The sequence below is a fragment of the Antedon bifida genome, chromosome 8 (assembly GCF_963402885.1).
Source record: "Antedon bifida chromosome 8, ecAntBifi1.1, whole genome shotgun sequence".
Taxonomy (NCBI): Eukaryota; Metazoa; Echinodermata; class Crinoidea; order Comatulida; family Antedonidae; genus Antedon; species Antedon bifida.
The window spans coordinates 21,501,229-21,515,315 of record NC_136233.1 but is presented as its reverse complement, the minus strand read 5'-3'; the positions used below and the strand labels follow the sequence as shown (position 1 = coordinate 21,515,315).

General features: G+C 32.9%; 1 protein-coding gene across 1 annotated transcript; it reads right to left on the bottom strand.

Moving 5' to 3' along the window:
* Positions 1–675: 675 nt before the first annotated feature.
* Positions 676–14,037, bottom strand: LOC144849926 (putative N-acetyltransferase san). The gene is made up of 5 exons (XM_078707053.1): positions 13,903–14,037; positions 13,247–13,383; positions 13,035–13,157; positions 12,462–12,528; positions 676–1,207 (listed from the first exon to the last, which is right to left on the bottom strand). The coding sequence occupies exons 1-5, from the start codon at positions 13,908–13,910 to the stop codon at positions 1,048–1,050; spliced, it is 495 nt and encodes a 164-aa protein (XP_078563179.1). The 5' UTR covers positions 13,911–14,037; the 3' UTR covers positions 676–1,047.
* Positions 14,038–14,087: the final 50 nt, after the last annotated feature.

The following is a 14,087-nucleotide window of genomic DNA, read 5'->3' as shown; positions in this document are numbered from 1 at the left end:
AGATCCACATCCTGTTGGGCGAGCTCACCTCTAAGGTAATTCCAGCCAATTTAAAGCACCCACCATAGAAAGTCATTTTATCTGGTTTTCCATTTCTATCTATACATCATGTTTATCCTATCTAAATACATTAGTACTTGAACAGAACACATCAATAAACATTGAGAAGAAGCTAATACAGTATGTAAAACAACTTATCTGATTGACATTTGAAAAGCAGCATATTTCTTGTTATGGGCTGGGAAAGTGGGTTAAACTTATTCCCACCTGTTACCAGTAAATATCATCTGATTCAATATTATCTATAATATGTATGGTATGTGTGTTGGAATTTGATTACAGGAGGAAAACTTTCTAAAATCCATAAATTAGGAGGTTTTATTTACTTCCGAAAATGGTACAATAACCCAACAACACCAATGATGGGATATACAGTATTATAAAATACAAACATACAGAGCATAACACTATTAAAATGTTAGGAATTTAATTATCATTCTTTTAATAATAGTTTAGATTTTGCCAAAACGCACAATGAATAAATTTAAGGTCTCCCTTTGACAGCTAAAATGACATTACTAATGTAACTACTTTTTTATATCTATTTTTGACACAGACTATTTAATTTGTGTCTGTACTTGGACAAGAATAAAGAAATTTTCTGGTATACCAACATTTTATATTAATATTTATTAATAACTCAAATTTTACAAAAAACAAGTATATCTGGTTACTTTACTATGTAATATTGTATAAAAGAACTACAAAAAAATGACCATATACGTTCAGTTGCAGTTTATGGAATTTAAATATATATCCATTAAATATTTAATATTATAATAATATTATAATAGCGCCTTTTATTTTAATTAATGTTATTTGCATCAACAGTAAAAGGTCAATGCACTTTTGTAAAACTTTGCAATCAACATCCACTGCAAAAAGTTGGTGTATTCTGTTGCCATGGACACCAATCATCAACAAATCGTTCAACAAAGCAATAAACAACGTTTTACAAACAATCATAAATTGTTAAAATGGGGCTGTTCACCTTGAAGTTACGTTGTCCTTACGACGCAAGGTTTTCTGAAGGACGAACGCATCGGCAGGTTCTATTCGTTTGTAGTAGTGTTCTTTCGTTTCCACAACCTTGAATCCGTTACATTTGTAAAAGTCGAGGGCGCTATCATTGTTGATTTGGACATGTCTGAAATAAAGATAAAAATTATTATAACTAGACATGAAACTCGTCACTTTGACGAGTTAGTTATCCGCACAACGACAAACGCCACGTGCACGTCATACGTTGGAATATTGCACACAGATAAAGATTATGGCATTATGACAAGAACTGAAGAATATGATATGCTGTTAGTGCTGAATTCTGTCAATTTGTGTCATATAGTATATACATGCAAAGAGTATAATCTGTATACATATTACATACAGTGTAGAATAGGTGAAATTACGGGACCCGCCATTTATTCAAATTTTTAACATGGCGACGGTATCAAAATGAAACACTTAAATAGCAATTTCTGGAGGAAATTATCTCAGGAACAACATATTAACGTGTAGAAGAAATTTGAATACGCAAAATATGAAAATACGACTTTTTTTATTCAACTGGCCATATGATGACGTCACAACATCCGATTGGCAAAATGTTTACATGAATTCGTATCTACAATCCAATAGCTTCCAGAAAACGTTTTAATCGTGATTATCACATTTTATTCTTACGAGCTATTACAGATTAAAATTTACTGTAAAGATGAAATTAATGACCCACGTAATTAAAATTTTTAGGCATGATGACGTCATAAAAATTAAAATATTTTTATCTCATGCTAAAGAAAGTTGATTGACCTACACAATATATAAATTTAGGAGAAAAAGGAATACAGATAAGCATGATGCGCTCCATTGAATGTGATGAGCAATAACGAAAGAGACAAAAATCCTATATTTTACATTCGTGTGGCCATACGATGACGTCACAATGTTTTTTTAGCCTTATCGATGCATGATCCGATATCTACAACTCATCAACTTCTAGATTTTGTAATAAAAATAAACGGTTCACGGTTTACTTTAGAAACTATGACTGTTTAAAAAAAGACATAATTTTGACGATTTTTTAAGCTTTTTCATAAAAAACGCGCACGAATTGTCTAATTCAACGTGTTCGTATGGCGTTATTTAAACTGGAAAAGGTCTAAATTGTTTTCAAAATTACTAGGAAAGACTTGAAAAATATAATTCAAGAGAAAAAAATATGTTTTTAACGCTACGTGCGCACCGCGTGCGTAAAAAATTGCGCGCCCGTGGGAATTTTTGACATGCTCAAAATGACAAGAAACGCATAAAAAGTTGATTAGAAATTAATTTTGCGCATTTTGAAATTTTAAATGCGCGTGCGCGCGTAACTTCTTGTGAAACATGCCATTTTTAATCCGTAGAAAGTTTGCCCCTGATATGACTTAAATTTTGTCAAAGTGTCAATACTAAATGACTTTTGGTTTTTAATCTATAATCAATCATTGAAATTCATAAAATTGCGCGTAAGTCACGTTGCGCAACTATGACGTCATTCAAAAATAGGAGGTGCACAACTTCACGTAAATGCCCATATGTTGTCAAAGTTATGAAATGTTATGTTTACACATTTTAGAGAAACGTGACTCACAAAAAGGAAGGAAGGATCCAAGAACTAGACATGAAACTCGTCACTTTGACGAGTTAGTTATCCGCACCACGACAAACGCCACGTGCACGTCATACGTTGGAATATTGCACACAGATAAAGTTTATGGCATTATGACAAGAACTGAAGAATATGATATGCTGTTAGTGCTGAATTCTGTCAATTTTGTGTCATATAGTATATACATGCAAACAGTATAAGCTGTATACATATTACATACAGTGTAGAATAGGTGAAATTACGGGACCCGCCATTTATTCCAATTTTTAACATGGCGACGGTATCAAAATGAAACACTTAGATAGCAATTTCAGAAGGAAATTATCTCAGGAACAACATATTAACGTGTAGAAGAAATTTGAATACGTAAAATATAGATGCGCACCCTTTTAAATGTGATGAACTATTACGCAAAATATGAAAATACAACTTTTTTTATTCAACTGGCCATATGATGACGTCACAACATCCGATTGGCAAAATGTTTACATGAATTCGTATCTACAATCCAATAGCTTCCAGAAAACGTTTTAATCGTGATTATCACATTTTATTCTTACGAGCTATTACAGATTAAAATTTACTGTAAAGATGAAATTAATGACCCACGTAATTAAAATTTTTAGGCATGATGACGTCATAAAAATTAAAATATTTTTATCTCATGCTAAAGAAAGTTGATTGACCTACACAATATATAAATGTAGGAGAAAAAGGAATACAGATAAGCGTGATGCGCTCCATTGAATGTGATGAGCAATAACGAAAGAGACAAAAATCCTATATTTTACATTCGTGTGGCCATACGATGACGTCACAATGTTTTTTTAGCCTTATTGATGCATGATCCGATATCTACAACTCATCAACTTCTAGATTTTGTAATAAAAATAAACGGTTAACGGTTTACTTTAGAAACTATGACTGTTTAAAAAAAGACATAATTTTGACGATTTTTTAAGCTTTTTCATAAAAAACGCGCACAAATTGTCTAATTCAACGTGTTCGTATGGCGTTATTTAAACTGAAAAAGGTCTAAATTGTTTTCAAAATTACTAGGAAAGGCTTGAAAAATATAATTCAAGAGGAAAAAATATGTTTTTAACGCTACGTGCGCACCGCGCGCGTAAAAAATTGCGCGCCCGTGGGAATTTTTGACATGCTCAAAATGACAAGAAACGCGTAAAAAGTTGATTAGAAATTAATTTTGCGCATTTTGAAATTTTAAATGCGCGTGCACGCGTAACTTCTTGTGAAACATGCCATTTTAAATCCGTAGAAAGTTTGCCCCTGATATGACTTAAATTTTGTCAAAGTGTCAATACTAAATGACTTTTGGTTTTTAATCTATGATCAATCATTGAAATTCATAAAATTGCGCGTAAGTCACGTTGCGCAACTATGACGTCATTCAAAAATAGGAGGTGCACAACTTCACATAAATGCCCATATGTTGTCAAAGTTATGAAATGTTATGTTTACACATTTTAGAGAAACACGACTCACAAAAAGGAAGGAAGGAAAGAAGAACTAGACATGAAACTCGTCACTTTGACGAGTTAGTTATCCGCACAACGACAAACGCCACGTGCACGTCATACGTTGGAATATTGCACACAGATAAAGATTATGGCATTATGACAAGAACTGAAGAATATGATATGCTGTTAGTGCTGAATTCTGTCAATTTGTGTCATATAGTATATACATGCAAACAGTATAATCTGTATACATATTACATACAGTGTAGAATAGGTGAAATTACGGGACCCGCCATTTATTCCAATTTTTAACATGGCGACGGTATCAAAATGAAACACTTAAATAGCAATTTCTGAAGGAAATTATCTCAGGAACAACATATTAACGTGTAGAAGTAATTTGAATACGTAAAATATAGATGCGCACCCTTTTAAATGTGATGAACTATTACGCAAAATATGAAAATACGACTTTTTTTATTCAACTGGCCATATGATGACGTCACAACATCCGATTGGCAAAATGTTTACATGAATTCGTATCTACAATCCAATAGCTTCCAGAAAAAGTTTTAATCGTGATTATCACATTTTATTCTTACGAGCTATTACAGATTAAAATTTACTGTAAAGATGAAATTAATGACCCACGTAATTAAAATTTTTAGGCATGATGACGTCATAAAAATTAAAATATTTTTATCTCATGCTAAAGAAAGTTGATTGACCTACACAATATATAAATTTAGGAGAAAAAGGAATACAGATAAGCGTGATGCGCTCTATTGAATGTGATGAGCAATAACGAAAGAGACAAAAATCCTATATTTTACATTCGTGTGGCCATACGATGACGTCACAATGTTTTTTTAGCCTTATCGATGCATGATCCGATATCTACAACTCATCAACTTCTAGATTTTGTAATAAAAATAAACGGTTCACGGTTTACTTTAGAAACTATGACTGTTTAAAAAAAGACATAATTTTGACGATTTTTTAAGCTTTTTCATAAAAAACGCGCACGAATTGTCTTATTCAACGTGTTCGTATGGCGTTATTTAAACTGGAAAAGGTCTAAATTGTTTTCAAAATTACTAGGAAAGACTTGAAAAATATAATTCAAGAGAAAAAAATATGTTTTTAACGCTACGTGCGCACCGCGTGCGTAAAAAATTGCGCGCCCGTGGGAATTTTTGACATGCTCAAAATGACAAGAAACGCATAAAAAGTTGATTAGAAATTAATTTTGCGCATTTTGAAATTTTAAATGCGCGTGCGCGCGTAACTTCTTGTGAAACATGCCATTTTTAATCCGTAGAAAGTTTGCCCCTGATATGACTTAAATTTTGTCAAAGTGTCAATACTAAATGACTTTTGGCTTTTAATCTATAATCAATCATTGAAATTCATAAAATTGCGCGTAAGTCACGTTGCGCAACTATGACGTCATTCAAAAATAGGAGGTGCACAACTTCACGTAAATGCCCATATGTTGTCAAAGTTATGAAATGTTATGTTTACATATTTTAGAGAAACACGACTCACAAAAAGGAAGGAAGGAAAGAAGAACTAGACATGAAACTCGTCACTTTGACGAGTTAGTTATCCGCACCACGACAAACGCCACGTGCACGTCATACGTTGGAATATTGCACACAGATAAAGATTATGGCATTATGACAAGAACTGAAGAATATGACATGCTGTTAGTGCTGAATTTTGTGTCATATAGTATATACATGCAAACAGTATAAGCTGTATACATATTACATACAGTGTAGAATAGGTGAAATTACGGGACCCGCCATTTATTCCAATTTTTAACATGGCGACGGTATCAAAATGAAACACTTAGATAGCAATTTCAGAAGGAAATTATCTCAGGAACAACATATTAACGTGTAGAAGAAATTTGAATACGTAAAATATAGATGCGCACCCTTTTAAATGTGATGAACTATTACGCAAAATATGAAAATACGACTTTTTTTATTCAACTGGCCATATGATGACGTCACAACATCCGATTGGCAAAATGTTTACATGAATTCGTATCTACAATCCAATAGCTTCCAGAAAACGTTTTAATCGTGATTATCACATTTTATTCTTACGAGCTATTACAGATTAAAATTTACTGTAAAGATGAAATTAATGACCCACGTAATTAAAATTTTTAGGCATGATGACGTCATAAAAATTAAAATATTTTTATCTCATGCTAAAGAAAGTTGATTGACCTACACAATATATAAATGTAGGAGAAAAAGGAATACAGATAAGCGCGATGCGCTCCATTGAATGTGATGAGCAATAACGAAAGAGACAAAAATCCTATATTTTACATTCGTGTGGCCATACGATGACGTCACAATGTTTTTTTAGCCTTATTGATGCATGATCCGATATCTACAACTCATCAACTTCTAGATTTTGTAATAAAAATAAACGGTTAACGGTTTACTTTAGAAACTATGACTGTTTAAAAAAAGACATAATTTTGACGATTTTTTAAGCTTTTTCATAAAAAACGCGCACGAATTGTCTAATTCAACGTGTTCGTATGGCGTTATTTAAACTGGAAAAGGTCTAAATTGTTTTCAAAATCACTGGGAAAGGCTTGAAAAATATAATTCAAGAGAAAAAAATATGTTTTTAACGCTATGTGCGCACCGCGCGCATAAAAAATTGCGCGCCTGTGGGAATTTTTGACATGCTCAAAATGACAAGAAACGCGTAAAAAGTTGATTAGAAATTAATTTTGCGCATTTTGAAATTTTAAATGCGCGTGCGCGCGTAACTTCTTGTCAAACATGCCATTTTTAATCCGTAGAAAGTTTGCCCCTGATATGACTTAAATTTTGTCAAAGTGTCAATACTAAATGACTTTTGGTTTTTAATCTATGATCAATCATTGAAATTCATAAAATTGCGCATAAGTCACGTTGCGCAACTATGACGTCATTCAAAAATAGGAGGTGCACAACTTCACGTAAATGCCCATATGTTGTCAAAGTTATGAAATGTTATGTTTACACATTTTAGAGGAACACGACTCACAAAAAGGAAGGAAGGAAAGAAGAACTAGACATGTAACTCGTCACTTTGACGAGTTAGTTATCCGCACGACAAACGCCACGTGCACGTCATACGTTAGACTTTTGCACAAAGATTATGGCATTATGACCTGATCTGAAGAATATGATATGTTGTTAGTGCTGAATTCTGTCAATTTTGTGTCATATAGTATATACAGTATACAGTATAATCTGTATACATATTACATACAGTGTAGAATAGGTGAAATTACGGGACCCCCGGATATTCCTATTTTTAACATGGCGACGGTATCAAAATGAAAAACTAAGACAGCAATTTCGGAAGGACATTATCTCAGCAACCACATATTACCGTGTAGAAGAAATTTGAATACGTAAAATATAGATGCGCGCCCTTTTAAATGTGATGAACTATTACGCAAAATATGAAAATACGACTTTTTTTATTCAACTGGCCATATGATGACGTCACAACATCCGATTGGCAAAATGTTCACATGAATTCGTATCTACAATCCAATAGCTTCCAGAAAACGTTTTAATCGTGATTATCACATTTTATTCTTACGAGCTATAACAGATTAAAATTTACTGTAAAGATAAAATTAATGACCCACGTAATTTAAATTTTTAGGCATGATGACGTTATAAAAATTAAAATATTTTTAACTCATGCGAAAGATAGTTGATTGACCTAGATAATATTAAAATCTCGGAGAAAATGGAAGACGGATAAGCGTGATGCGCTCCATTGAATGTGATGAGCAATAACGAAAGAGACAAAAATCCTATTTTTTACATTTGTGTGGCCATACGATGACGTCACAACATCCGTAAGGAAAAAATTCTGCATGAATTCATATCTACATCATATCTGCTTACATATTAAGTTAAAAAACTCGGGGGTAACGGTTGATCCTGAGGAGCTATAATAGATTCAAAGTAGGCATAATTTTGACAATATTTTGTAACTTTTGCAACTAAAACGCATGCAAATGGTCTAAATCAACGTGTACGTATGACGTCATTTTAATTTGAAATGATGTCAATCTTTTTAAAAATGACTAGGAAAGGCTGGAAAATCACAATTTAATAGAAAAAAACATGATTTTCATGCTGCGTGCGCACTGCACGCGTAAAATTGTTCGCGCGCGCGGGAAATTTTGACATGCGCAAAATGTCATGAATGGCGTAAAAAGTTGATTAGAAATTAATTTTGCGCATTTTAAAATTTTAAATGCGTGTGCGCGCGTAACTTCTTGTAAAACACGCCATTTTTAGTTAACTAAAAGTTTGCCCTTGATATGACTTAAATTTTCATAAAGGGTAAAAAAAAAATTACGCTTGGTTTTTAAGCTATGATCAATCATTAAAAATCATAAAATCGCGCGTAAGTCACGTTGCGCAACTCTGACGTCATTCAAAAATAGGAGGTGCACAACTTCACGTAAATGCCCATATGTTGACAAAGTTATGAAATGTTATGTTTACAAGTTTTTGAGATACGTGAGACACAAAAATGAGGGAGAAAGAAATAAGAAAAAAAAAAAGTACCAGGACGATTACAAGGAGTTATCCGCTACTATGCGGATAACTAATAATACAGAAAAAAAATATTGATCTCATACAATTACAAGGAGTTATCCGCTTGGTATACCAAGCGGATAACTAACTAGACATGAAACTCGTCACTTTGACGAGTTAGTTATCCGCACAACGACAAACGCCACGTGCACGTCATACGTTGGAATATTGCACACAGATAAAGATTATGGCATTATGACAAGAACTGAAGAATATGATATGCTGTTAGTGCTGAATTCTGTCAATTTGTGTCATATAGTATATACATGCAAAGAGTATAATCTGTATACATATTACATACAGTGTAGAATAGGTGAAATTACGGGACCCGCCATTTATTCCAATTTTTAACATGGCGACGGTATCAAAATGAAACACTTAAATAGCAATTTCTGGAGGAAATTATCTCAGGAACATATTAACGTGTAGAAGAAATTTGAATACGTAAAATATAGATGCGCACCCTTTTAAATGTGATGAACTATTACGCAAAATATGAAAATACGACTTTTTTTATTCAACTGGCCATATGATGACGTCACAACATCCGATTGGCAAAATGTTTACATGAATTCGTATCTACAATCCAATAGCTTCCAGAAAACGTTTTAATCGTGATTATCACATTTTATTCTTACGAGCTATTACAGATTAAAATTTACTGTAAAGATGAAATTAATGACCCACGTGATTAAAATTTTTAGGCATGATGACGTCATAAAAATTAAAATATTTTTATCTCATGCTAAAGAAAGTTGATTGACCTACACAATATATAAATTTAGGAGAAAAAGGAATACAGATAAGCGTGATGCGCTCCATTGAATGTGATGATCAATAACGAAAGAGACAAAAATCCTATATTTTACATTCGTGTGGCCATACGATGACGTCACAATGTTTTTTTAGCCTTATCGATGCATGATCTGATATCTACAACTCATCAACTTCTAGATTTTGTAATAAAAATAAACGGTTCACGGTTTACTTTAGAAACTATGACTGTTTAAAAAAAGACATAATTTTGACGATTTTTTAAGCTTTTTCATAAAAAACGCGCACGAATTGTCTAATTCAACGTGTTCGTATGGCGTTATTTAAACTGGAAAAGGTCTAAATTGTTTTCAAAATTACTAGGAAAGACTTGAAAAATATAATTCAAGAGAAAAAAATATGTTTTTAACGCTACGTGCGCACCCCGTGCGTAAAAAATTGCGCGCCCGTGGGAATTTTTGACATGCTCAAAATGACAAGAAACGCATAAAAAGTTGATTAGAAATTAATTTTGCGCATTTTGAAATTTTAAATGCGCGTGCACGCGTAACTTCTTGTGAAACATGCCATTTTTAATCCGTAGAAAGTTTGCCCCTGATATGACTTAAATTTTGTCAAAGTGTCAATACTAAATGACTTTTGGTTTTTAATCTATAATCAATCATTGAAATTCATAAAATTGCGCGTAAGTCACGTTGCGCAACTATGACGTCATTCAAAAATAGGAGGTGCACAACTTCACGTAAATGCCCATATGTTGTCAAAGTTATGAAATGTTATGTTTACACATTTTAGAGAAACGCGACTCACAAAAAGGAAGGAAGGATCCAAGAATAATACAGAAAAAAAATATTGATCCCATACAATAACAAGGAGTTATCCGCTCTACCAAGCGGATAACTAATAATACAGAAAACTAGATTTGAACTCGTCACTTTGACGAGTTCGGGTTATCCGCGCAAACGCAACATGCACATACTTAACTATATGAACCTCGACAATTATTATGCCATCCTATGACATGAAATAAATATGTTTACAGTGCTGAATTGTACCTATTATGTAGCATACACCATATTACAGTATTTTACAGAATAAACTGTATATGTTATATACAGTGTAGCATAGACAAAATTACGAGACCCATCTTTTAAATCCAATTTTTAACACGATGACGTCATCAAATTGACATATAAAGATAACAATTTTAGAAGATAATTATCTAAAAATTTACATTAAAACAAATTTGAAGAATTTTGGGCACGTAAAAGTGAGATGCGCTCTCGTTTAAACGCAATGAACTTTTACGCAGGAGATGAAAATATGACTTTTTGAATTCAACTGGCCATATGATGACGTCACAACATCTGATTGGCAAAATATTCACATCAATTCGTATCTACAATCCAATAGCTTCCAGAAAACGTTTTAATCATGATTATCACTTTTTATTCTGACGAGCTATAACAGATTGAAATTTACTGTAAAGATGAAAATAAGTGACCCACGTTATTTACGTTTTTAGACATGATGACGTCATAAAAATTAAAATATTTTTAATTCATGCGAAAGATAGTTGATTAACGTAGACAATATTAAAATTTCGGGGGAAATGGAATACCTATAACCGAGAAGCGCTTTGTTGAATTTGATGAGGAATAACGAAAGAGTAAAAAATCCTATATTTTACATTCGTGTGGCCATACGATGACGTCATAACATCCGAGTGGTAAAGGTTCTGCATGAATTCATATCTACAACATATCTGCTTTCATATTAAATTTAAAAAATTGGGGGTCGTGGATGATCCTGAGGAGCTATAATAGATTAAAAATAGGCTTAATTTTGACAATATGTTGTCACTTTTGCAACTAAAACGCGTGCAAATGGTCTAAATCAACGTGTTCGTATGACGTCATTTTAATTTGAAATGATGTAAATCTTTTTTAAAATGACTAAGAAAGGCTGTAAAATCATAATTCAAGAAAAAAACACATGATTTTCATGCTCCGTGCGCACCTTACGCGTAATTTTTTTCGCGCGCGTGGGAATTTTTGACATGTTCAAAATGTCATGATCAGCGTAGAAAGTTGATTAGAAATTAATTTTGCGCATTTTGAAATTTTAAATGCGCGTGCGCGCGTAACTTCTTGTGAAACATGCTATTTTTAATCCATAGAAAGTTTTCCCACGATATGACTTAAATTTTCACCAAGTGTCAATACAAAATGACTTTTGGTTTATAATCTATGATCAATCATTGAAATTCATAAAATTGCGCGTAACTTACGCTGCGCGACTCTAACGTCATATAACGAAGTTTCTTGCACATCTACAGCTACAGGTCAATCTTTTGACAAAGTTATACAATGTTATGTTGACAAGGATGAGAGATATGCATGCAACAAAATTCCGGGAAAGAAAGAAGAACAAAGAAGATGAAAAAAAAAAAAGATATTTACAATCACAAGAAATATTGATCTCATACAATAACAAGGAGTTATCCGCTTGGTATACCAAGCGGATAACTAATAATACAGAAAAAAACTATTGATCCCATACAATAACAAGGAGTTATCCGCTTGGTATACCAAGCGGATAACTAATAAAATGTAACTTTGGATCACTATTTATAAATAAAATCACATTGTATGCGAACAGATTTTGGCAGAGGTTGGAGGTCATTGTGCTAGGGTTCATGATTAGGTCATTATTTCAGTTCAGGGAATATATAATTCTCTAAATTCTGCAAAATTACTTTAAAGTACTGTACCAATGCCAATCAAGCATTATACAATGTTAGGCTAGTGATCCTATGCAAAATGTATTGACCTAAACTATAGTACTACTTACAGGAAAAGGCTGTCAATATTGCCATCTTGTGCACAGTAATCAAGTACATGCTTTAACATAATTGTACCTGCAACAACAAAAACAACTTACGAATTATAAACTATCAATTTATTCTTGGAAGGACTAGCAAATTTTGATATTTTGTTTGTTTTTATATATTTATGGAAATTGCCATAACCATAAGTGAATTCATTCACTATCCTTCTTAAAGCGCCTTGAGCACTTTTGTGAATATGTGCGCTGTATAAGTCTTATTATTATTAAGGTGGCAATCCTGTTCACAAGAAAAACATATACACAAGATGCTCTACATAAAACAAGTCTTTGGGAGTGGATTTTTAATTTGTCATTAGAAAAATCCTGACATGACAGTATTTGAACCCAAGACCCTTTGATGTAGCCATGCATCATAACCACCAAACCACAAGTCCACTCCATTTTACCAACCAACCACCTTTATATATCAATAAAACTTAATTCTTATAGCACATATAATGTAAGCAGGTTCTCAAACATTATACATAAATTTGAGTAAAGCAGAAAATTACAAAATGTGATTATATTATAGGTTACCTATTCCAAGACGTCTGTAGGGTGCTAAGCAGCCAAGTGTCATTATGTAAAGTCTCCTGTAACCCTCCTCCGATGTGTCTATCCTACAGCAAACAGCTCCTACCACGATATCATTATAATAAGCTAAACAAATAAAAGAGCATCAATTAGCATAAAGTAATAATTGAAAATGGAAACAAGCCATAAATGTGATGACAAAAATTAATATTTACCCAATTTTGCTAATTCGCCAACGTCCAACACATCCTTGTAAAACTTGTCATTGTAAGAAACTGGAAACACAACTTGATTTAATTTCTTTAGTTGCTTGATGTTGTGTTGTGTAACCTCACCAAGTTCTATACGACCTCTGATAGCAAAAAAAATATTTCTTGTTATATTATTTTAAATATATGTAATAATTAGCTGTATTGGCAATATTATAACTAGGCCTAGCCTAATAGCCTAGGCCCCTATCTAAATTTATAATATAATTATAAAAGCTCACTCACACTCACAGTATGAGTAAAAAGTATAAATTTATTCGCAATTTATTTGCATCATCAATTCAAACAAAATTGTTCATTGTTGACTGTTGTTACTCCTATTAACATATGAATAGAACACATTTGGTTCTGATAAATATTGATGCGTGTGTATGCCTAGCCCTACTACTACTGTTCTAGCTAGGCCTAGGCAGGGCAACTAACCACGAACCACGGAACTCTACTCAGACTAGGCCTAGTAGTGGCACGGTTTCCTGACGGAACTCACTCAACCTCATCAAAATGGGGCCTAGACCTAAGCCTTTAGACTAGCTATAATACCTGTCTACTCTGCCTAACTTAATAGTTAACATTATTGAAAATTCTTATATTTATTATCGTACTTTGTCATGATAAAATATTAGCAACAAATATTTTTTAAAATAACTGAAATAATTCTTCAATTTTCCGACAGCACACGGCGGACGACGGACTTCTGATTTTTTTTGGTGGCGCGTGTTTTTCCGTGATCATCCAACCGTATTATATATTGACCTCTCATCAGATTTCTTAATTCACATAATTTATT